The sequence below is a fragment of the Homarus americanus genome, unplaced genomic scaffold (assembly GCF_018991925.1).
Source record: "Homarus americanus isolate GMGI-L3 unplaced genomic scaffold, GMGI_Hamer_2.0 scaffold39155, whole genome shotgun sequence".
NCBI lineage: Eukaryota > Metazoa > Arthropoda > Malacostraca > Decapoda > Nephropidae > Homarus > Homarus americanus.
Genome location: NW_024737042.1, coordinates 2,120,676 through 2,143,985, shown reverse-complemented (window position 1 = coordinate 2,143,985; position 23,310 = coordinate 2,120,676). Strand labels below are relative to the sequence as shown.

General features: G+C 37.9%; 2 protein-coding genes across 3 annotated transcripts in view; one reads left to right on the top strand and one right to left on the bottom strand.

Annotated features, from left to right (window-relative positions):
* The first annotated feature begins 72 nt into the window (after positions 1-72).
* Positions 73-16,615, top strand: LOC121872569 (28S ribosomal protein S33, mitochondrial-like). The gene is made up of 4 exons (XM_042375388.1): positions 73-233; positions 7,399-7,569; positions 7,953-8,067; positions 16,433-16,615. Exons 2-4 carry the CDS (start codon positions 7,433-7,435, stop codon positions 16,544-16,546), a joined length of 366 nt encoding a protein of 121 aa, XP_042231322.1. The 5' UTR covers positions 73-233; positions 7,399-7,432; the 3' UTR covers positions 16,547-16,615.
* Positions 16,616-17,081: 466 nt separating this feature from the next.
* The window catches only part of LOC121872566 (3-phosphoinositide-dependent protein kinase 1-like), a 37,750-nt gene continuing 31,521 nt past the window's right edge, over positions 17,082-23,310 (bottom strand). For both annotated transcript variants that reach the window (XM_042375382.1, XM_042375383.1), the window contains exon 15: positions 17,082-23,219. In XM_042375382.1, coding sequence (XP_042231316.1) covers positions 23,115-23,219 — 105 coding nt within the window. In that variant the 3' untranslated portion in view covers positions 17,082-23,114. The remainder of the gene's footprint in view (positions 23,220-23,310) is intronic.

Sequence of the window (23,310 nt, the reverse complement as noted above, 5' to 3'; positions counted from 1 at the left end):
ATTAATAATTCTATTTTAATATATTAATCTTAAAATGTAAAATATAGTTGTAATATGAGTCGTAAAAAAACTGTATTCACTCACAGGTGATCTGGTTGAGGCTGTGACTCGGCCTCTTCTCTCCTCGGCCGGTGGCTGTCTGGCCGATGTTTGTGCCCTATAACTATATACTTGTTGTTTCCAGTATTTATCTAATTTTGCTTCAAACTTCTCCACATTCACTACCCACTCAGGTAAGCCATTCCAGTTGTTGACAACCCTACTCGTGAACGAGTGTCTTCTGAGATTTAGCCTCGCTCTGGTTTTGTAGATCTTCTTTGAGTTCCCCCGGGTAGTGTCAGCCTTCCTCATCTGGAACATTCCTGCTGTACATGCCTGGTCTTATATGCCACACACTATCTTGTATGTTTCCACTTGGTCCCCACGAGATCTTCTGTACGCTAGTGTCGGTAACTGTAATTTCCTTAGTCTTTCCTCATAAGGTAAATCCTTGATCTGTGGTACTAGTTTGGTAGCCCTCCTCTGTACATTCTCTACTGCTTCAATATCCTTAATGAGATATGGGCACCAAATTTGATTAGCATACTCAAGGTGTGGCCTAACCAGAGCAGTGTACAGAGCCTTGAATATAGGTGCATCCAGATGAACAAAAGTTCTTCTAATAATGCCACTATTTTATTAGCCTTGTTGATTTTCTCAGCTAGATGGTCAGAGAACGTCAGCTTATCATCGATGACTACCCCTATATCCTTCTCTACAGTGGTCTTCTTGATCGTGGTGTACATATGATATCCCTGGTCAGCAACTTCTGTTCTTCCTATCCTCATGTATTTACTTTTTTCTGGGTGAAAGATCAGCAGCCACTTCTCAGTCCAACCCCTGATCCCATCCAGGTCCTCCTGCAGCGTGTCACAATCCTCATCTCGTTCTATTTTCCTAAAAATCTTAGTGTCGTCCGCATATAGATATACCTCACTGTCGTGTTTAATTGCCTCAGGCAGGTCATTGATAAAAAGGACAAACAGCAGGGGGCCGAGGACAGAACCCTGAGGGACCCCACTAGTGACCTCTCTCCAGTCAGATACTTCTCCATTTACCACAACCTTCTGTTTTCTCTTAGTTAAAAAATTCCTTACCCAATCAAGATATTTTCCATCAATGCGATAATTAGATACTTTTTCTAATAGTCTTTTGTGGGGTACTCTATCAAAAGCCTTCATGAAGTCACAATACACTATGTCCACAGCCTGACTGTCATCGATAATTTCCGTCCACCTGTCTAGTACCCTAATCAACTGTAGGACTGTTGACCTGCCGGAAATGAAGCCAAACTGTTTATTACTAAACAATCAATATTTTTTCATATGGGATATCATCTCTTCCCGTAATAGTGACTCCATTAATTTGCAGATTACACTAGTTAAACTGACTGGTCTGTAGTTTCCTGGTTCACTTTTACTCCCCTTCTTATAGATAGCTGTGATATATGCAATACGCCAGTCCTCAGGTATATTTCCTTCTTGAAAAGAGCTTTCAAACAAGATCCTCAGAGGCTGAAGTAATTCCTCCATCATCTCCTTAATGACTCTTGGATGTAACCCATCTGGACCTGGAGACTTATGTCTTTTCAATTTTTGAATCACCTTTCTTATTTTGCCCTCTGTTATCTCCAGGTGTTGAAGAGCTGGCACGTCTTTCTTGTTGGCTGTTGGTATCCCCCTATCTGATTCCTTGATAAAAACTCGTGGGAATTGCTCTGAGAGTACATCTGCCTTTTCTTGATCATTCACAGTCTTCTGTACTTTTTCCTCATCCTTGTAAAGATCTGCAATTCTAGTTTTTGTTCTTGTTTTTGTCTGTACATACTTCCAGAACACTTTTGGATTTGCCTTAACATTTTTGCAATCTCTTGTTCTTTGCGTTTCAAGATGTTTCTAGTTTCCCATCTGACCTGGTTATTTAATCTCGTGTATTCCTTTTCAGTTTCCAGATACATCTCCCTTGTACATGATCTTTCATTGAACTTCGTTTTCATTATTTTTAGTCTCTCCCACAGTCTCTGTTTTTCTTCACTTTAGCCCAGAGCTTCCTGTTCATAGTTAATTTTTCATTTGTTCTTTTTCTGCTAACCCTCAGTCCTCTGATTATCTTCTTAGGGACACACTCGTCAATGACTGCCTGGAATTTTCTTTTGAACTTACTTTCAGTATCTGGTTCCAATGATAAGTATTGGATCCAGTCCATAGTAAGCCTTTGCTTCATCAGTAGGTAATCTGCTTTTTCATACATGTACACTTATTTTTTACTTTTGTCTTCCATTTCCTGTATGTCACAATGGAAATAAATACAGGCATGGTCACTCTTTCCCAGTGGACTCTCCAGCTTGATATCTCCTACTATAGATTCTTCGTTACTGAACAACAGGTCAAGGGTATTGCCTGTGCTGTCTCCTCTTATCCTGGTGATTTCCTCTATATGTTGAGTGAGAAAGCAGTCCCGTACTTTCTCGATGAACATGGTGCCAACATCATTCAGTCCCATTACAGAAGTATAATTACTCCAATTTATTTGTGGAAGATTAAAATCACCTACAATTATTTTATAAAGCGCATTTTTATCATTGACTTCCTGCATAAGTTGGAGCAAATTAGTCTTATTGCTTTCATCACTATTAGGGCTTCTGTAAATGGAGGTAAATAGTAAATTACCACTACTACATGGCACTTCTATACAGCAATATTCACAAAACTTAGTATCAAGTTCAACACTGTAAAATTTGATTCCTTTCCTAATATATATTAACATACCTCTCCCTTCCTTATTAAGGAGATTTTGCTCTATAATGTCATATCCTTCTAGGTTATATTCTGCTGTAATCCATTCATATCTGTAGTGTTTTGGCTTTACCTCCTGTAAGGCTATTACTTGCGGAGTATTTTCCATCTCCTTCAACTGTGCATTTAACTCTATTAACTTGTCTGAACTCACCACATCCACATTACTAAACATAAGAAATTTACCTACATTAACACTATTTACACTACTGGTATGTACATGTTTCTCCTCTTTGGGCCTCACTACTTCTCTTGGACCCCTATTTTGACGAGTCTTCGCCTCCACGGAGGACCCACCACTCTGTGTCTCCCCTTCCCGGAGTCCATTAAGTTTTTTGCCTCCTGCCATAAGACAGCTTCATGTTCTCTCTCCCTTTTAGTTAAGTCATTGGCTATTCTTATGTCTTGGAATTTCATGTTACCTTGCAGGTTTCTGATGTTTTTAAATAGGTTGGCCTTTATATCTGCAGTAGATAACTTGATTAGCATAGGTCTAGCTTTTCCCTGGATAAATTTACCCAGCCTAATCACTTTAACTATTATCTCCTGGCCACTAGTGATGCCACATTCTTTTATTAGGTTCAGTGCATAAGATTTATCACTCTCAATCCTTTCGCTCATTGTTGGGGATCCAGATTCTGGTGCACCATATACCACTATGTTGTTTTCTCTCATCTTTCTCTCATTTAGTTCCTCTATAAGTTCACCAACAGGCTCTGGTTTCCCTGTGTTGTCTTCCTGCTTCACTTCAGTGGCACTACCTGTTGCCCTGCTAGAATCTACTTTCCCTTCTAAACCCACTGTTCTAGCCTCCAAGGTTCCCAGTCTGTTTTCAAAACCCCTGTCATTCTTAGCATTTGTTTCCAACACATCATTTATTTCAACAGACTTTGCCTCCAATATACCCATCCTGACTTCTATCTCCTTATTCTTATCGTGTTCTTGTGCTGTAAATTCTTTCAGTTTATTTACTTTGCCTTCCAATTCATTTTGTCTGGTCATTTGTTCCACCTGTTGTTGTTCAATTCTTTTTATGTACTTGTGCAGTTTAGCACAACCCTTCTTGCAGTGACTGCAATACCACATCAACACTCCTTCTGCCTCCTCATCTTGCATAAAGTTATATACCTCTTCTGGTAATTTTTCACATTCGATGTGGAACCACACTTCACAAACATCACAGCTAACTGCTTTGTCGCTATCCTTGACTGTTAATCCACATTCTCCACACATTTCGGTGTTTTTCTTTCCTCCATGTTTGTTGACACTTGCCTTCCTCCTCCTGTCCCCTGAGTCCTTGGTCTCACTCATTTTGACTTCTTCTTTATTGTATATACAAAAATTTGATGGGCTTACCTTCCTGTATGCCTCCGTATATTCACAGAACTGCGTACAGGTATCTACTTAATTTCCACTTATGTTCCTTTGTTATTCATAAATTTGGGCAAAATTACAAGAGCTCTATCCTATCCTATCCTATTACCAGGATCTCCACACTCCACCAATATAAAATCCATTTCGTCACCACTAACAGTTGCTGGTATTAGTGACAAATTGTAATTTATTATTTTACACGAATAGAAATTACACATGTATGCAGACGACTCAAGAAGTATTGTTATTATTATACATAAATATTGATTATTTAATAAAGAAAACAAATAAAATATTGGTAAATAAACAAAATACAGAACAGATGAAGATTTATTGTGTTATTACTATACATGAATATTAATTGTATAATAAAGAAAATGATTCAACATTAGTAAATAAACAAAATACAGAATAAATGAATGTGATTTGGCACCAGCGCATAAATCACCGAGCAGAGATGATTGTAGGCGTATTAACAATGTTTTCATTTTCTATTTTCATCTTTAGTGAACTGTCTTAGTGTTTTATTATTTTCTTCACCACTGATCGGCTCGTTAGCGGCTTGGGTGATCGGTTACGTCTCTGTTACGCACTGTTGGCACGTGTTGGGCTTGCATTGGCTCCAGTCTGAGTGCAAGTTAAAATCGTGCACAAGGAAAGCAAATCATGACAAACAAGTCCATCTCTGGAAGCTGTGGGAAGAATTTGAAGAAAAAATATCACCACTTCTAATTTCCTAAAAAAAAAAATTCATTGTGTTCTGCCAAGCTTGCATGAGTAAATTTTGGTTTTTCACATATTGTTTCAGTTAGATGATTGCAGGCGTATTAAATTTTTTTTTTTTTTTGTCTTTAATTAATTGTTTAAGTGAGATGCTTGCATGATCCAATGTATTGTTATGCTGAGGCATAACTTGTAATACATTTTTGGTAAACTAGGTGTTTTGATTAAACATTGGTAAATATTTTCATAAACCACCGAGCAGTGAGATGATTGCAGGCGTATTAGCAATGTTTTTATTTTATTTTTTCATCTTTAATAAATTGTCTTAGTTTTTTTACTATTTTCTATCCCAAGCAACAGTTATTTTCATGAATATGTTGATGGGAATGAACGCGGTGACGAAACGGGTAAAGCAGAGGTGACGAAAGGGGTTAGAAATAGTGGTGATGAAATGGGTTGGTGACAATATGGGCAGACCCCATGGGAGGGTAATCGTTTATATATGAATCCCCCCCTGAACATACTAGGATAATATTTGTCCATTAGCTGTCCGCAGGTTCCTGCCATGTTTACCTGAGGTTATACGCCTCACTTAAAATCAGTTGTCTCTTCCTTGTAGGTTAGGTTAGGTTTGGTTTGTTGGTTGGTTCCTTTGGTATGAGACTAGGCTTTATTTTAGTGTATTTTGGTGTGTTTTACTCAAATTTGACCTTCATTTTTGTGCAAATTAGCAGTCTGTTAAAAATTAAAATATTATTTATATGCAAAAACTGCTAATTTGCACAAGAAATGAAGGTCAGATTTTAGTAAATTGCCAAAAAAAGTAAAAATACAAAAAACAATCTTTATATCAAAACCTAAGAACAGCCAATGGACAAATATTTACCATGGACTATATGTAAGGTTAGGGTATTGTTGCTTTTAATTACCCCACAACTTTTGACGGTGCATTTATAGTATCACACCGGTCTTTATTTTCACATTAAAAATATGTATCTCGTAATGCTTACACAATTCTAAGACATTTTTCTTCTATTATATTTCCACCGGAAATTAAGGATAACCGAGATACTGTACTAATTTTTCAAGATTATTGCTTTCGCTCAGTCATAAGTGTCACCATGATTTCTTTACTTATGGCGGAGGTGGTCTGACCCCCTGCATATGCATCGCTCCAGGCCTCCGATGGGGAGTCCAGGGTTAGTTTAGGTTTTCTTGGTAATATATTTTATGTTATTATTCTAAAAAATCCAATTTGTTGGGGGGGGGGTATCTAAAAAAACACGTGATTTCCAGAGGAAATGAATATCAAATTCGTTCAAAACTCATCAAAATACATAGGAAAAACCCATTTTAAATATCAAAATAAAGACCAGTGCAATACTATAAATTAACCCTTCTGGCTTTTTTAAGTAAACATTTTTCTTCTATGACATTTTCGGCAGAAATAAAGGATTACCGAGATATAGCTACCATTGATTATTATTAAGAAAAATTGTCTGGAAAAAAATTATTTTGTTCTTCTGTGTATTTTTAGTGGCTCCGTGCGTGCGTTTATGCGTTAACACTTAGTAAACATCGGTTCATCTTGTATTGTACAGCATCTGTCCACATTCTGTGTGAAACATTAAGAGACCACTGATGATAGATATAGGGACATGCTCTTCCTGCCCTATATAGTTTAACATAAGTAATACAATGTGTGTATATTTTGGCATAATTAATATGATGTTCAGTTACCAAATATAGTAGGATCAGTGTACCACAGAGCCACACATACCAACCCTCCCGGGACATTATGAGTTGCATGCAGCACTTTGGACGTCATTGGAACCATTCTGGCAGATACAGTACAGTACTTTTATAAGATATATACTGTACATGAGCAGTTATGGATACAAACAGTGGACGACACTATGGTTGACAGGTAAATCAGTTCAGTTTGGATAGACCACAAAAAACATAACTTAGGATCTATTTCCTTTGGGGGAGATATTAATAGGTTTATGTAGATATTTTCTAATCTTTAAGTCGAGTAGTGTAACTTTCTATCACATCAGTGTTTATTTTTCTGAAGCTGTATATTAATGTAGTATATGTTATATTTGAGGAGCACTGAACCATAATAGGACAAGTGCCATTGTGTCATAAAACAATTCATTATGGTGTCTCTCACTAGTGTCAATTAAACCTACACTAACAATGCTACAATTGAACATTTGAACCACTTCAATATCTTCACTGATTCCAAAGTTATGGTAATTTGAAGATTAGCCACAAACTTTAACTATGTTTTTCTGTTTTTCATTTATGGTGCTTCTCCTACCTAGGTTCTGTGCACCTCATTTCATACTGTAGTGCTATAATAAACTACTGTATTGTATAAATATTCACTTAACCTAACCTACACTGTACGTGTACATGTATCCTGTATTATATATGCCACAATTAGTGACTTGATTTTAAGGTAAGGTGGTGTTCCAGTGGAGTGTGCATGAAACATGGCAACAAAATTGCCAGTTGCATCTGGTCTGTATAAATACACCAGAATAACAGCCAACACCACCAACTATGCCAAACGGATGAACCGGCTCGGCAATCATATCTTTGGGGAGGTTGTCCGACCAACTTCCTCTCCGTAAGTCATGTCCTCTCGATATTTTTGTGAATATATATATATATATATATATATATATATATATATATATATATATATATATATATATATATATATATATATATATATATATATATATATATATATATATATATATATATATATATATATAACAGTGAAGGCTCCATATATGACTTCTCTCTATATATAGTTTGTTAGATGGGGGTGTCACGTCTAACAGACCCCTGATAAAATGGGCTTTCATCACTACAGTATAAAGTTTGTTAAATGGAGGATTCACTGTATGTGTGTGATAATAATTTATGATGAAAGATGATAGATTATGATGATGAGTTATGACTTATTGTAAATAGTAAATCTCTATGATGAATTTATTATTGTAGGTCAATGAGAGTTGTAAAGATGTTTAGCGAGAAGCCATTAGACCTGCGACCAGAAATCACGGACTACTACCCGCGTCACAACGAAACTCACCGTCTGATGACTCTTCTCAGAAATGTATGTATGTACATATGGATGTTGTGAAAAGTTAAGGAAATTCTGAATGATCTTGATCATAATCATTTTTTGTTGTACAGTAAGTACTGTACTCGTTTAACGTTGTGGTTCCGTTGCTGAAAACTGCAACGTTAACGGAATCACTTTCCCCTTAAGAAACAGATAAAATACGGGAGTTATGTTCCCCATCCTCCCTTTGCCCCATAAAATACATTACAGTATATATACAGAAATTCAGTGGCATTTTTTTAGAAAATAGTATATATATATATTGATAAAATCACTGGGACCTTAGCTTTCGTCTTTATTCAAGACATCTTCAGAGGCAACTGGATTACATGGATGTCTTGAATAAAGACGAAAGCTAAGGTGCTCCGTTGTTTCCCTTTTCCCGTGTGATTTTATCAAGATTTATCTTATCCACGTTTTCATTGTGGATCTACATGAAATATATATATATATATATATATATATATATATATATATATATATATATATATATATATATATATATATATATATATATATATATATATATATATATATATATATATATATATATATATATATATACATATATATATATATACAGTATATATATATATATATATATATATATATATATATATATAAACTAAATCATTTTGTATTTTATTCACTGATGGGCAGAGGTGGAGCAAGTGTGTGGTGGGTAGTGGAGAGGAGGGTGGCAAATCACCGACACCCGGCGGGTGGCTCCTCCTCCCACTCTGACTGGGGTTCCTCTTCCATTTTTGTAGCAAGGCTAATGGTCTTACATTGCTTCTTCACAACACTAGCATCAGTAGCATTTGATGGGTGCTTGGAAGCCATTTCAAATGGTTAGAGTACAGTATTAAGAGCAAAAACACTTAAACACGCACGAACGCTGTGGAAGCCTAACAAAGACTGGTGAGAGAGAGCGTAGCGCGCCAAGATGAGAGAGGGTGATGTGCCATACAAATTAGTCCGTGACGGTTATACCGAATCGGTGGGACGTTGTACGAATCATGGGTATCTAAAGAGTAGCGACGTTATAACGAAACAACGTTGTTGGGGGCAACATTAAATGAGGATTTACTGTAATTCATCTCAGATTAGATTAGATATTATAAATACGTAAATATTCAAGATAATTTTTTCATACACTGTACAGTAAAACCTCGCTAAGCCGGATCACACTAAGGTGGACCTCTCTTGATCCAGACAAAATTATTTGAACAAAAAAATGAAATTATTTGTTGTAAGATGACATGGTCCCTCACAAATATGTGCTCAATATGGAATTTCAAAATGCTCAGACTCAGTGACTGCAAGCCTCTTGCAGTGAGAGGCATGTCCAGCTGGATCTGCCTTCCATTTTTTGTGGTTAGTGTACAGTTCTTTGTGTATATTACTTTTTTTAATTAAAAATATGTACAGTCAACCCTCACTTTACGCGGTTAATGTAACCCGCAGGGTCCCGCGTAAAGTGAATAACATAACATATGGGATTAATTGAAATAGAGTCCGGGCCGACCCCCAAACTCCACTTTTTGACGACACGCAACTATGTTGTAGTAAAAATTTTATCTTAACTTTATGATGGTATGAAAAAACAAGTAATATAGAAGAAGTTAGGTTAGGAAAAATAAAGGTTAACATAGGAAAAATAAAGGTTAGATTAGGAAAAATAAAAGTTATGTGGAACACTTACGTTAGTAGAAGAGATGGGTCGGCATACGGGGATGGGGAGGCTGGGTCCGAGGCAGAGGGCAGATTACTGGCCCTCAGGTGAATCACCATTACTAGGTGAATCACCATCACTGTCACTTACAGTTGTCAGGGCTTCCCTGACAAATCCCTCAAAGTAATCTTCACTGTCACTATCACTGGCATGGGCTGGCTGTGGTGGGTTGCGGGCGAAGAAATCTGTTATGCTTTGCTGACGGCTGGTGTTTATGTTGTCGTGATACACCTTGATGTAGGGCTCCATAGTCTGCAACAGCTGGGTAGTGAAGATTTCATACCTGTTTGCGTCAGGGTCGTCGGAAAGGAGGAGCTTGGCTTTCTCGATACACTCGATGGCACCCCTAACATTACTATGGGATAAGTGTTGTTCTTCTTGGGATGACGCACCACCTGCCTCTTCACTGACGTCGTCATCATCATCATCTACCATCTCCTCGGTAGTCACATCAGGTTCCATTATCACCTCCAGGATGTCGTCGTTGGTGGTCTCGAAGAAGCCTGGAACTGTAACAGTCTGCGCAGCTTCTCTGGCAAGGTCCACTGCTACTGCAACAGTCTGAACCTCACCAGTCACAGATTGACTCCTCCTCTCACCTGGTATTCCATGCAACACATGTCTCCATGCGTGACGAATTATAGCAATAGACAGCTGATCCCATGACTCCACCAAGACGTCCACAGCTTTCTTGATGTTAAATACTCTCCAGAATTGTTTGAACAGTATTTTTTGCTGTGCCAACTGTTGATCCTCATCTTCTTCGCTCTTGCTATCGGTGGTGGTGTCACTCAGGTTGCGCAACTCTTCCCTGGTGTTGGTGTAGTCGTTCAGGAGTTTGAATTTTTTCGTAGAGAATGCAGCTTTTACATTACAGATTAACTCTTGGTCCATGGGCTGTAATATAGACGTAGTGTTGGGAGGAAGGAAGACCACTTTTACGTTGGGGTGACGATCTAACAGTAGGGGCGAGTGTCCTGGTGCGTTGTCCAGCAGCAACAAAATCTTGAATGGCACATTCTGTTGCTCACAGAATTTCTTTACATCGGGAACAAAACAGTCATCAAACCAGGAGAGGGACAGTGTAGAGAACATCCACGCCTTACGTGCGGTCAGCCAGTGGACATTTAGCTTGGTCATGTCCATGGTTTTGTAGGCGTGCGGCTTGCGTGCTGTGTGGATCACCGATAACTTGAGCTTACTGGTACCGGAGGCATTGGTGGTAAACAGGACGGTGATGCGTTCCTTCTGCATCTTCCGGCCCCGAATCTTGCTGGCATTCTTTACAACGAAGGACTTGGAAGGTAGCTTTTTCCAGAAAAGACCAGATTCGTCCATGTTAAACACCTGGTCGTCACTGTACTGTCCTTCCTCCATAATCTCACGTAAAAACGGAGGAAATTCCCTAGCCGCAGCACGGTCAGCACTCGCTTCTTCACCACCAATGTTTATATTGGTGATCTTGTTCCGGATCTTAAACCTCTGTAACCACCCAGAGGAAGCATTAAAGGGTTTGGGCTCTGTAGTTCCCATCTTTCGTGCCACTGCAATGTACAGTTAACGTGCGTAGTCCTTAACAGAGCGCGTGTCGACCGCCATGTTCCGTCGCGCCTGACGCACCAAGTACCTAACAAGTAATTTTTCTGTCTTGAGAAGCACCTGGTTGTGAAAATACTTGATCATAGAAGCACCTGTAGACTTTGTGATCTTCATGTGCTCTTTTATCTTGGCTGCATCCTTCTTTATTGTTCGAATCGTAGATTCATTCACACCATGCTGGCGCACCAAATCAACCTGCCTTGTTCCTTTCTCCAACTCTTGGATGATGGTATACTTCACCTCGTAGCTTAAGGAACGTCGTGTCTTCTTTGGCTTAGTGCCGCTGGGTCCAGGTAAGGAAAGGTTTCTCTCTGGGGGTGGTGGTCCGGCGGAAGCCATTTTAGAGAACAATGGATGCACGTTTACACGGTCTGGCGTGGAGGGATGAAACTGGCGCGGCTAGGTCAAGGATCATCTTTCCTCCCTCCCTCCCTCCCCCAGGTGGACACGTCATAATACTTTAAGCCAATTACAGCTGGCAGCAGAGGGGGGTAGGGATGCATGGCCAATCACAGTCCGATACGTCATATGACGTCAGTGATAACGCAACAAAGACACACACTGCGCAACCCTACCGCGCGGCTTGCCCAAGCGGAGGGGGGAGAGGCGAGGAGCACAGGCAGGCAGACGGGTGGGGCGAATCTAAAAATAGCGTCGCGCCGGACACTCTCCGCGTAATAGGGTTCACGCACCGTGTAATGTGAGCACGTTAGGTTCTGGCAAGGCACTGCGTTAACGTGGAAACGCGGAATGTGGGACCGCGTAAAGTGAGGGTTGACTGTATTTCATTCATAAAAATTGGATACTTTGGTCTTGTACTTGTTTTTTTATTTAAAATACAGTAGGTCTTTTTTTTTTTACAAATTTGCTCTAAGGTTGACAGCCTCTTATCCCGGACACCCTTTCCCACCCAATTAGTCCCCCTTGGCAAGGTTTTACTGTGCTGAATGGAGGAAACCCATTTGTAGTGTCAAAATAAGGCATATGGTGACTACACTTTGTTATACACATTGTTTTTTTTTGCTCTTTGCTGTCTGGTCTTCTTTATTGGCCCATATTGTTTATATCCAATATAAATTTTCTGATACATAGTACTGTACAGTTGATTCTTTTGAGTGTATTGTATTCAGTGGCGTAGCTAGAGTGTGTGCCGCCCGGGGCGGCCCTTGAGTTTGCCGCCCCCCGTGCCCCCACAAAAAATACATATTGCACAGTGACTCACTCTTATATATATATATATATATATATATATATATATATATATATATATATATATATATATATATATATATATATATATATATATATATATATATATATATATATATATATATATATATATATATATTAAATAGTTTGTGTACCATTATAATATTACTGTACTTTCACATACTCAAATATAGTATGCTTTAAATACACCCCAAACATACTTAAACTTTATAAGTAACAGTTAAACAAAAAGCAAAAACGACATATAGGATAGGGAAAAAAGTAAAAAGTGTAAAAAATTAGGACCATCTTTATTTCTGAAATGAAAACTACAACTTTCTACTAAGTAACTTTTTTTGTTTTTTTGTTGGCAAATTCTTCAATGACATTGTCAAAAACTATTTCATCTGTCAATTGTCGCTCTATAGACAGTATGGCAAGATTTCTCAACCGCAAGGTGCTCATAGTAGATCTTAAGTAATTCTTGATCAGTTTTAGTTTCGAAAAACTCCTCTCACAGGTAGCAACACTAACAGCAATTGTGAGGAAAATCCTCAGCATTATTACTATATTTGGAACCGAGTTCCCAAGGTTATACTTTTGAATAAACTGCAAAAGTTCAAGGGGGCCTTCTTTCCACGTCTGTATTCTGTTTTTAATAGTTATAGCAGCAACAGCAACAAAATGCTGAAGTCTTTTTCTCTCAACTTTATCAATGTCGTCGTGATCGTGATCTATTTGACACTCATATTTATCATCAAAAGATTCAATGGGGTAAGGAAGGCATATTTCTCAGCAAGTTCATGAAGCTGTTGAAATCTCAAAGTTATTTCTTGGATCACTCTGTCCAGCGAAGAAAACATTTCTCTCCTCAATTCAATGTCGTATGGCAATTCAGCATCTCGTGATCCTTCACCAAACATTTGTTTCTTCTTTTTGGGTCGACGCTGACGCTCCATGACTATCCCCAGATCATTGCAAATTTCTTTGGCATAGTTAACTCCATTACTCACTAGCTTGTCCCTGTTTTCAACTAGAAATGTTTCTAATGCCCTGAGTTTTATATCACATTGTTGTATGTTCAAGCCCTTGGTTTGGAGGTAAGTCTGTGTGTCGTTAATTTCTAGAAGGACGGGTCCCCACAGGCCAAGAAAGCACAAAAAGGAAAATGATTGCAACACACCAAGTAGAATACCAGCATCTGCCCTGGTAGCTGTATTTTCTTCTTCACCAGTTAACTTATCTAGGGCACTTAAGATTTTTGAGAAATGTTTCTTTACAACACTTACAGCTTCTCCCCTCGCACTCCACCGAGTTTCTATTATGCGCTTGACACTTTGACCAGTGACTGAAGTTAGAACATTCCAGCGATGGGTTGATGAAGAAAAAAATACAAACAAACGTTCCACACATCCAAAAAAGGTAACAGAATTCACAGCAACAGAAGCTGCATGAACACCCGCCAAATTCAGCGAGTGATTTGTACAAGCGACAAATTCTGCTTTTTTATTAATTTCCTTGATACGTTTCTGAACACCAGTATGAACACCAGCCATCACCGCAGCATTATCATATGCTTGCCCTCTACAATTTTGAATATCAATTCCGTCTTTCTCTAATTTTTCCAAAATCATCATTGAAATATTCTCGGCGGTTTTACCTTTTGTTTCAATGAAATCGACAAATGATTCCACAACCTTCACTTTATCTCCATCGATCATAACATAGCGTAAAACTTGGCTCGTTTGATCCTTATGTGAAATATCAGGAGTGCTGTCGAATATCATGGAAAAGTACTTTGCTTCTTTTACTTGCTTGATGACTTTGCTTCTTACGTTTTCTCCCAAAATTTCTATAAACTCGTTCTGAATAGTAGGAGACAGATAGGAAGTAGCAAACAGCTTGATCTAAAATCACGATACAATGACACTAGTATCAATGTAATACAATGGAAATGTAAAAAGTAGCAACTTAATCTAAAATTACAGACTCAGAGTACAGTGAAAATGGATGTCTGACATAAGCCCCCCCGACGAAAGCCCCCCAGACGAAAGCCACCCAGACAAAAGCCCCCTACTTTGATCGGGGTGGCTTTTGTCTGACAACCCTAACCCTAACCTAACCCAACCTAACTTAACCTAACCCAACCCTAACCAATAATTAACCACAGAGAAGAACAGTATATTTTACCCTCAACTATTTAATTATGTCCGTAACTTTTGAAAGCCCTTACTGTTGTCAGACAAAAGCCACCCCGATCAAAGTAGGGGGCTTTTGTCTGGGTGGCTTTCGTCTGGGGGGCTTTTGTCGGGGGGGCTTTTGTCTGTACCCCAGTGAGGATAGTGTCTTAGTATAAAATCGCAATGCTGTGAAACAAAATCTTAATATTTAATCTCAGTACCGCAGCAAAAGTCACATCAATATTTTTTAACCAATACTTTAATATTTCTTACCTTATAGTATTATGTCTTCCAACGAAGTAAATAACTGGATCGAAAACACAAGAGAACTTAAAAGTCGTCTAGCCTCCCCTCGTCTTGTCACGATGGAGACTTGTGCAGAACTGAAGTGAATTGCTTGTAACTGGTGGATTGGTCGGCTGTACATGAACTGATATGACCCGAGACTGCATGGTTTTGCAGCTACTGGAGACGTTAATCCTTCCCTTTGTATCGGCGGCAAGTTAATCCTCGTCGTGTCTGACCTAACACCTGACCCACACCACATGAGCTCACTGGCGTACTTGTTTGAAGTTGTTTCCTTAATCCTCAACAGGTTACAGGTTGTGTGTGTGGGGGGGGAGCATAGCAAGGGTGTACGTAGCTCATGACGTGGCCGTGATGATGTGGGTCAGGTGTTAGGTCAGACACGACAAGGATTAACTTGCCGCCGATACAAAGGGATGGATTAACGTCTCCAGTAGCTGCAGATATGGGTGATGAGCAAACCCAAAAGTGCCGCCCGGGGCGGACCGCCCCCCCCTAGCTACGCTAGTGATTGTATTGGTTCACCATCTCTCTTATCAGGCATTCTATCGCCTGCCATACTCACAAGTGACGGCACATTCACCTGCTGTGTGGGAATAAAGTGACGGCACATTCACCTGCTGTGTAGGAATACCCTGGTTATCACAGGGGGAGATGCATTCCTAAAAGTCATTCCCAGTCAGCAACTTTCACTACATATTTTGTACTGTAGTTGTCCTGTTGACCACAGACCCAGTTCTACCATTATTTCATGGCATTCTTATGTTAATCACTTCATACAACAAAATGCTGTAATGATAATCCTAAAATAACTGGTGGTTGTGTGACCCTGAGGAGTTGTCAGTCCAGTATTTTCAGTAAAAAAAAGATGAAAACACCCTCACACACAATGCTTCCTTGGAACTTAGAGTTTTGAACTTTAAGATGTTGAACAAACTGCAGTGTATTTTATCAACTTGGAGTGTGGACATGTTGTAAGATCTCGGAGAGGATAAAAGTAAAAAAAAAAGTAAAAATAATAATCTGCATTTTTGTCATATTTGCTGTGAGTTACAGTCACTTTTGAAGCGTGGCAGTCAAGTGAATACAGCTCTCGCCTCCTGTTCCGGGATCAGTGGTTTGATTCCCAGGCGCTCTCACTCAGTTCACCAAGCAGTACTGGCCATGCTGCCTCCTTGTGTACCAAAGGTTTAGTGTACAGTATCCACACTGCCCCTAATGGGCAGTCATGCCTATGGGACCCTCTTTCACTGCCACTTGGACATGTTGCTGGCATGGTGGAAGACTTAATCACTTATAATTGTAACTATAATCATTCTTGTTTCAGTACGGGTTGTATCGTGATGAGCATCAGGACTTTAATGATGAGATGAAGAGACTAAGAATACTACGTGGAAAAGCCAAGCCAAAGAAGGGAGAGGGAAAACGATCAAAGAAATAAATTATGATTCATGAACATAATTGTATAAATATCTTGATAGCCATGTAATAAAAAATTTAAATACAATAACATGTCAGATTATTTACATTACTATAGACTTATGAATAATACACTATATTAACCGTCTTGTGCATCATGATGCAGATCCCATCAAAACATTGGGTAGCACTATTTGCTCCGGTGATAAGAATTGTGTTATTGAACTTTAAAAAATTCGCAAAATTTTTTTTTTCAAGATAATTGTATCATAGATAACTGTGCGATCTTGGGAGGAAAGCTTCCAGAAAGTATCAAAGTGTAGGTGGAGTTCTGCTGTCCATCAGTTTCCTCCCATCAGCCATACTGGTAGGTCGCAGCTGTCTCTTTATTTCCTCCCTCACAATTAGTTGTATCAAAATTCCAACACCACCAATGAGAAGCTCCTAAAATTTCGCTTCTATAACTATCTATTAATTTACCTTAGTTTTTGTTTAAAAAAAATTCAAAGATATGGTGTGAAAAAAAAAAATTCTTTATTCGGAGTGAAAAACTAGTCTTGTTCTCGTCTTATTTATTCATTTTTTTTATGTTAAAGCCAAAACAATAACCAAAGCCACTGATATAAAGCAAAAAAAAAAAAAAAAAACATTTAGAGGATAAAATGGCAGCAGAATAAAGATGACCAGACCTCACACAAGTGGTCCCCTATGACTTTTGTCGTGGTGACAAACTTAACTTACTGTGTACACAAGAGGCTTAAGAAGTAACAGTACATAATATTTCTGACAAGAAAATACTGTAATGTATTGCATTATTTATGTTAAAGCAATATAACTTTACACAACAGTATATACATTTAACGTTAAGATAAACATTATAGTAAATTATGGACTGCAATACCACACTACCATATGTCTCTTGCCTCCTGTGTGGTGAAGGTATTGGTTTACTCTTTTATGTTGGAGATACAGTATAATATTACAGGAAACTTTGTGGTACAGTATAGTATAAGTGTGTTTGTGAAAATGGGGCACTAAAACAGTGTCCTGTATGAAAATCTGACTACTGCCAAAATGTGGAAATGAAGAGAGCCAGGGGCAGGCCAAGAATGACATGGGGAGAGTTTGTAAGAAATAACAGAGTCAAGAACCTGACCGGAGAGTGTGTGCAGCCTGGAGAGCTGCCATCAGGTAATTCTGGCTAAGGTTCACTAGTGTGGATAATGGCTGTAAAGCATTGATGATGATGATGATGATTCCAGACCTGCTATGTATGTGGCATTGAAGTTATTAATTTATCACAAAGGTTGAAGAATTTTATCAGTACCTTATGTGATACTAAATATAACATGGATAATATCGTGGCAGGACATATGGCCGAAGGACATTTGACCGAACGGACATCGAGCAGACGGACATTTGGCCGAACGGACAGTAGACCGAACAAACATTTGGCCGAATGGACATATGGCCTTAATTTTTTTTTTCTTCTTTGCAATGTATTTTTTGCACATTTACTAAAGGATAAAAGATATTAATTGTAATCTAATTGCTTTATAAAAATTGCTTCAGTCTTGTGCTTAATATCTGGTAGACGTCGGAATAATTGTAATCTAATTGCTTTATAAAAATTGCTTCAGTCTTGTGCTTAATATCTGGTAGACGTCGGAAACAATCAGCATTATTTTCCCCAATTTCAATTTAACTAGTGAATTACAAGGACAGAGAGGTTTATGTACACAGGGTGACCTTACAAAACATGGTCAGGTCAAAAACATGACATCCGCTAATCCACACACCAACACCACCACAAACACAAAAGAAAGGGCGACGTAACTAATCACGTTAAGTCAGGTGAAGTTTTTAGCCATGCTCCAAACCAACCAAACGTTAGCCCTGCTTGCCTGGACTCGGATGCAGTCGCTCTTCAGAGGTTGTAAAGGTAAGCAGATATTTTTGTTGTTGTTGTCCATTCGGCCAAAAGTCCGTTCGGCCATTTGTCCGTTCGGTCTATTGTCCGTTCGGCCATTTGTCTGTTCGGTCTATTGTCCGTTCGGCCATTTGTCTGTTCGGTCTATTGTCCGTTCGGCCAAATGTCAGTCGGCTCAATGTCCGTTCGGTCAAATGTCCGTCGGCCATCTGTCCGGGAGCCGATAATATTATGCCAACATTGTTCACTGTCATTGTATTAACTTTACTGGACCTTACACACTCCAGTCACAGGTCAGGGAGTACATAGTTGACTTATACACCTACCACGCCCAATACCCAAGAAGCCACAAGTGCCTAAACTTGTGTATACAACATTTTTCTAATACTGTACTGTACAGGGTATGTATGTATGTATGTACAAGTATTAATTTATAGATTATAAGTACAGCCTGCTGACAAACATGGTGACTTTTATTAGTACTGAAAATCAAATTTAGTATGTAATGTGAAATTGTGAACTGAATGAAAACCTTGTAATTTTACATATTTGCCTGGAGAGAGTCCATGATAGCAAATCATGTGTGTATTCAGTTGTTTGCCACAAACATAAAGTAGGTGTAAGGGACCTTTGTTTGGGCATGATACCAGCAGCAGATTGATCCAGACCATGGTGAGGTCAGCAAGACTATGTTTTTTTTTATAATTTTTCACCAATTATCAACTTACTAGCCGTTCGAGCAGTTGGTCTAGCCAGTGTTAGTACAGGAGGAAGCTGGGGACTATGTGCTCATGATACACAGCTGCCTTACCTAATATCCAACAAGTTACCTTGGTGGAGCAACACCCTAAACTTGTGAAGCTGTGTATGAGACATTAATTAGTATTTAGCTACACGGTAGGTACAGTTGGCCACAGCTCTGTGTTCTCACATTACCGATTCATTCATAAAAGGCTTCCAATGTTGCCACATGTTTGGAGAACCCAATGAGGGGTGGAACACTATACTACCTGTAGGCAAATGTACATACAGCACAGTACTATGTAGAAATTTAAAGTATAACTTACTTGCACACCTGATGAACTGACGAGTTAGGCAAATCTGACTTTGAAATAGCTTAGTATTATAAGGTGTTAAAATCAATTACACTGCTTTCCTGTTTTGTACGAAACTCTGGAAACAATTTGCCTGAATGACTCTCCGTCTTGATTCTGTGTGGGAAGTTCATCCCCCTCCCCAGCTTATACACCTATAGGCACAAGCTTTACATGTCTAGTGGGGGAAGTGGCTTCTAACTCCATGAATCTCCCCATTGGGGATATTTCACTGAAGTTGCCCTAACCCATGTTTTAAAATGCAATTAGTAAATTAATGAACTTAATCACTTATTTGAGTTAAATTAACTAATTCAACACTCAGATAGTAAGTGACCTGGTAGATTTATCAGTGATGTTTAAAAGCCTTGACTTTGACCATCAGTCCTGTGCAGTACAGTACAATGTTCATGTTTGTTTGTTATTTACCACTGCTCAAAGTAAAATTCTTCTAGAAAATTTAGTGATTAAAAGATCATTGGTAACATGAGAGCCGTGCCACAGTAATAACAGTTGTTCCTTATTTGAAGAAAAGATGGATGATATCTACCGCTAGAAGGATCATGTAATCAAAAACTTTTTAGTTCAATAAATGTTAAATGTTCTGCAACTTAAGTAACTTTGATGGCTGTAAATTTTATACAATACTGATAATATTTACAATTTCAAAATATTAATACCTTGTAATTAACCGATTCTTTATTGCCATGAACAATATTGCCCGATCACATTTCACATTAGATAAAAACTTGGGAATATCAACTGAAATTGACATATAATGAAAAAGATTAAATGCCAATAGAAAACCAATGAACAATTTACTCTTCAGATAACATGTAGTAATAACCTAACATAACCTAACCTATCCCAGGACCACCAGCACAAATCTCTGTTTAGTTATAATGTATGTTTACATTTCTGTTGGTAGTACTTTTTTTGTCAGGACCTATTTTATAAATAAAAGAGTAAACCAAATTATAAAGAAGAGAGATAAAACAGGTATAAAGTGTTAAAATTTTTGATTAAAAAGAGTAGATGGCTTTTTTCTTTCTTACAAGATAAAAACAATATCCCTGGACCCAACACAGTACAGTAATGGCATGTAAAACTAAACATTGTAATAAGAGAGGAATTATTTCTTGCTCTTTTTTATATGGGCATAAAATACACAATGTGATGGTCATCATTAAAGGAAATTATCTAAATAAGTATTAAATAAATATGATAAACAGACCATAAAGGAGGCCAATTCTTACAAATAAATCATTACCAATCCACCCGGGAGGAGATGTAACCAAGAGGTGCGATGTACTGCTCTTGAACAAAGACCTATTAATTCACTGCCTTCTACAAATAAACAAAAATGACTCAAATAGTTCAATGTAATATCAAACTTACCAGTTAAATAAGTACAGTAACCCTCTCACAGCTGAACATGGCAAGGAGTATATAGTCTCCACGTAGTCATTATCCACGCTTGCGCGGGTCAGCCTACACACACAAAATGTTTTTACTGTTTTAGTCAGCAAAATATACAACCAAAACTGAAGCCAAATTAGACTTTTACGGTCTGACTAATTTTGGTTAAAATCTAAAAAAAAATAATAATTAATTAATATTAATATTATTTTTACCATAAGAAATACAGAACAGTGTTTACTGGTATAAAATATATTACATTTTAATGCAATACTGAAACTGTAATACTGTACACAACATAATGATAATGATTACTGTATAGTTGTCCAATACTGTACTATGTACGACTACTCAAATTAGTTATATTTTTTCATCACAATTACATCAATACATAATAGGGCTTATATTGTTCTTGATTCACATGACTATCACTGGCACAGCAGCTTTTATATATATAGTATTGTGCAGCAATTATGAATAGCAAAATAGATGATTAACTAAAGATAAGAACTCAATCCATCTACATTAAATTAAATACTAACTGCATTTATTATTCATAAGCTTTATTGTCATCAAATATTAAATGGTAAACAAAAATGCAGTTTATATCTTTTGAACACAACTTTTCTCTGGGCTCATTCATAAGTTTCTCAAGATATTCATTTTTGAGACGAAAATTCTCTATGGACTAAAATCATTATAATAAACAATTATTAAATACTATCATACCTCTTATATCGGACAAGACACTTTCTTGATGCTGAGGGAAATATCCGTTAAAAGAGGCCTTTATAACATGGTGCTTATGGAGATGTATTCTTGCTAATAGTGAAATTTTTCAAAATGATACATAACTCCTCCCTTTACACACTGTACAATACTACTATTTTCTCAGAGAATGACTTAATAAGGATTAAATGTTCCAAAATAGGTCATAAACATCAGAAATGTTGCAATTACTTAGAAGTACACGTGATTTTGCAGCGCTGTCTCCGTACAAAAAGTAAACATTAAGCGGCAAGTAAACCACACCAGCGCAACAATAATAAAACAAAAAAAAAAGACTGTTACGAGGTGACAATGCTTAAATTTTACATTTCAATGAAGACTTTGTTAGCATCGGTAATAAATGAAACTAAATTTAATAAATAACACTCGCCAGTTCATTTTTTTGGGTGCTTGATGCGTGGTTTACCACCGCTGCCTCACTCCTACTGCTTTGACCCAATGCTTGCCTGCCTCAACCCTTCGTATCACTTTCATTTCACGTCCATAGTACAGTAATGACTTTTCTGGGCACCTTGGTTGGTTAACCAACACACTCACTTGTAGGCCATTTCCCAGATATACTGGGCATAAAATGTTCACAAAACACATGTAGATAGTGAAAATATGAAGAGACCTCCTGCGATGTAATGGACACGAATCTTGACAGGCTACTGTTTATGTTCTGAGACGGTTGCTGATTGGCTTAGAGGAAGTAAACAACAAAGATAGCGGCAGATTATATCGTTGGTTATTTTTCACTAATGTTCGATTGATTTTTTTCTAATGAAACTATAATTACCATTATACAGTATTTGTTAAATTAATGTTTTCTTCCTGTCCGTGAAACGAAATTCCGTTGGCCGAGGCACCGTTAAATGAGGTATGATAGTAGAAAACTGTAATGTTCCTTCATATGTACTGTATTACTAATAGAACATGCTTAAAACTTTACTTAAAACCAATGTAAAACAACTATGTGCACTGTAACATCACTAACAGGCCAATGGATGAACTAGGATCCTCCACTTCGTTCTGCTGTGCTGGAAATTACTGCAACCTAACTAAAAGGATAACATCGGCTTTAAGAGAGAGGAATTATTTGAGAACAACACGAGCGACTCCCAGAAATTCTACCATGAGAAACACCGGCTTAGACAAAGATTCAGTTTGACGTGGTTGAGTCCTGCAGTGACAATACAAGCTGCAAAATAATACAATCCCTACTGTAAACCCTAACAGTCATCTACTTCCTTCCCCATCCACCTGTTTCATCTATGCAAGACACTCGACTAATTCCTACATCATATGAATGCTTGATCATATAATATAGTGAAAACTGTGTGGCTGGCTGCTGCTGTTCAATACACCGGCACAAAGAATCACGTTGTGTTCTCAGGGTAATAAAACCTCTTGACTTCCTCTATAGCTTTACACCATTCTAGGGCATAGCCATTGGGATCTTCCAGATAATATGTTCGGTTAGGCTGCGGGGAAGAAACAAACATTACAATTAACTCACAGGTATGGCACTATAATATTTAATTTACTTCTTCACTGTTGTGTTAATTAATAGTA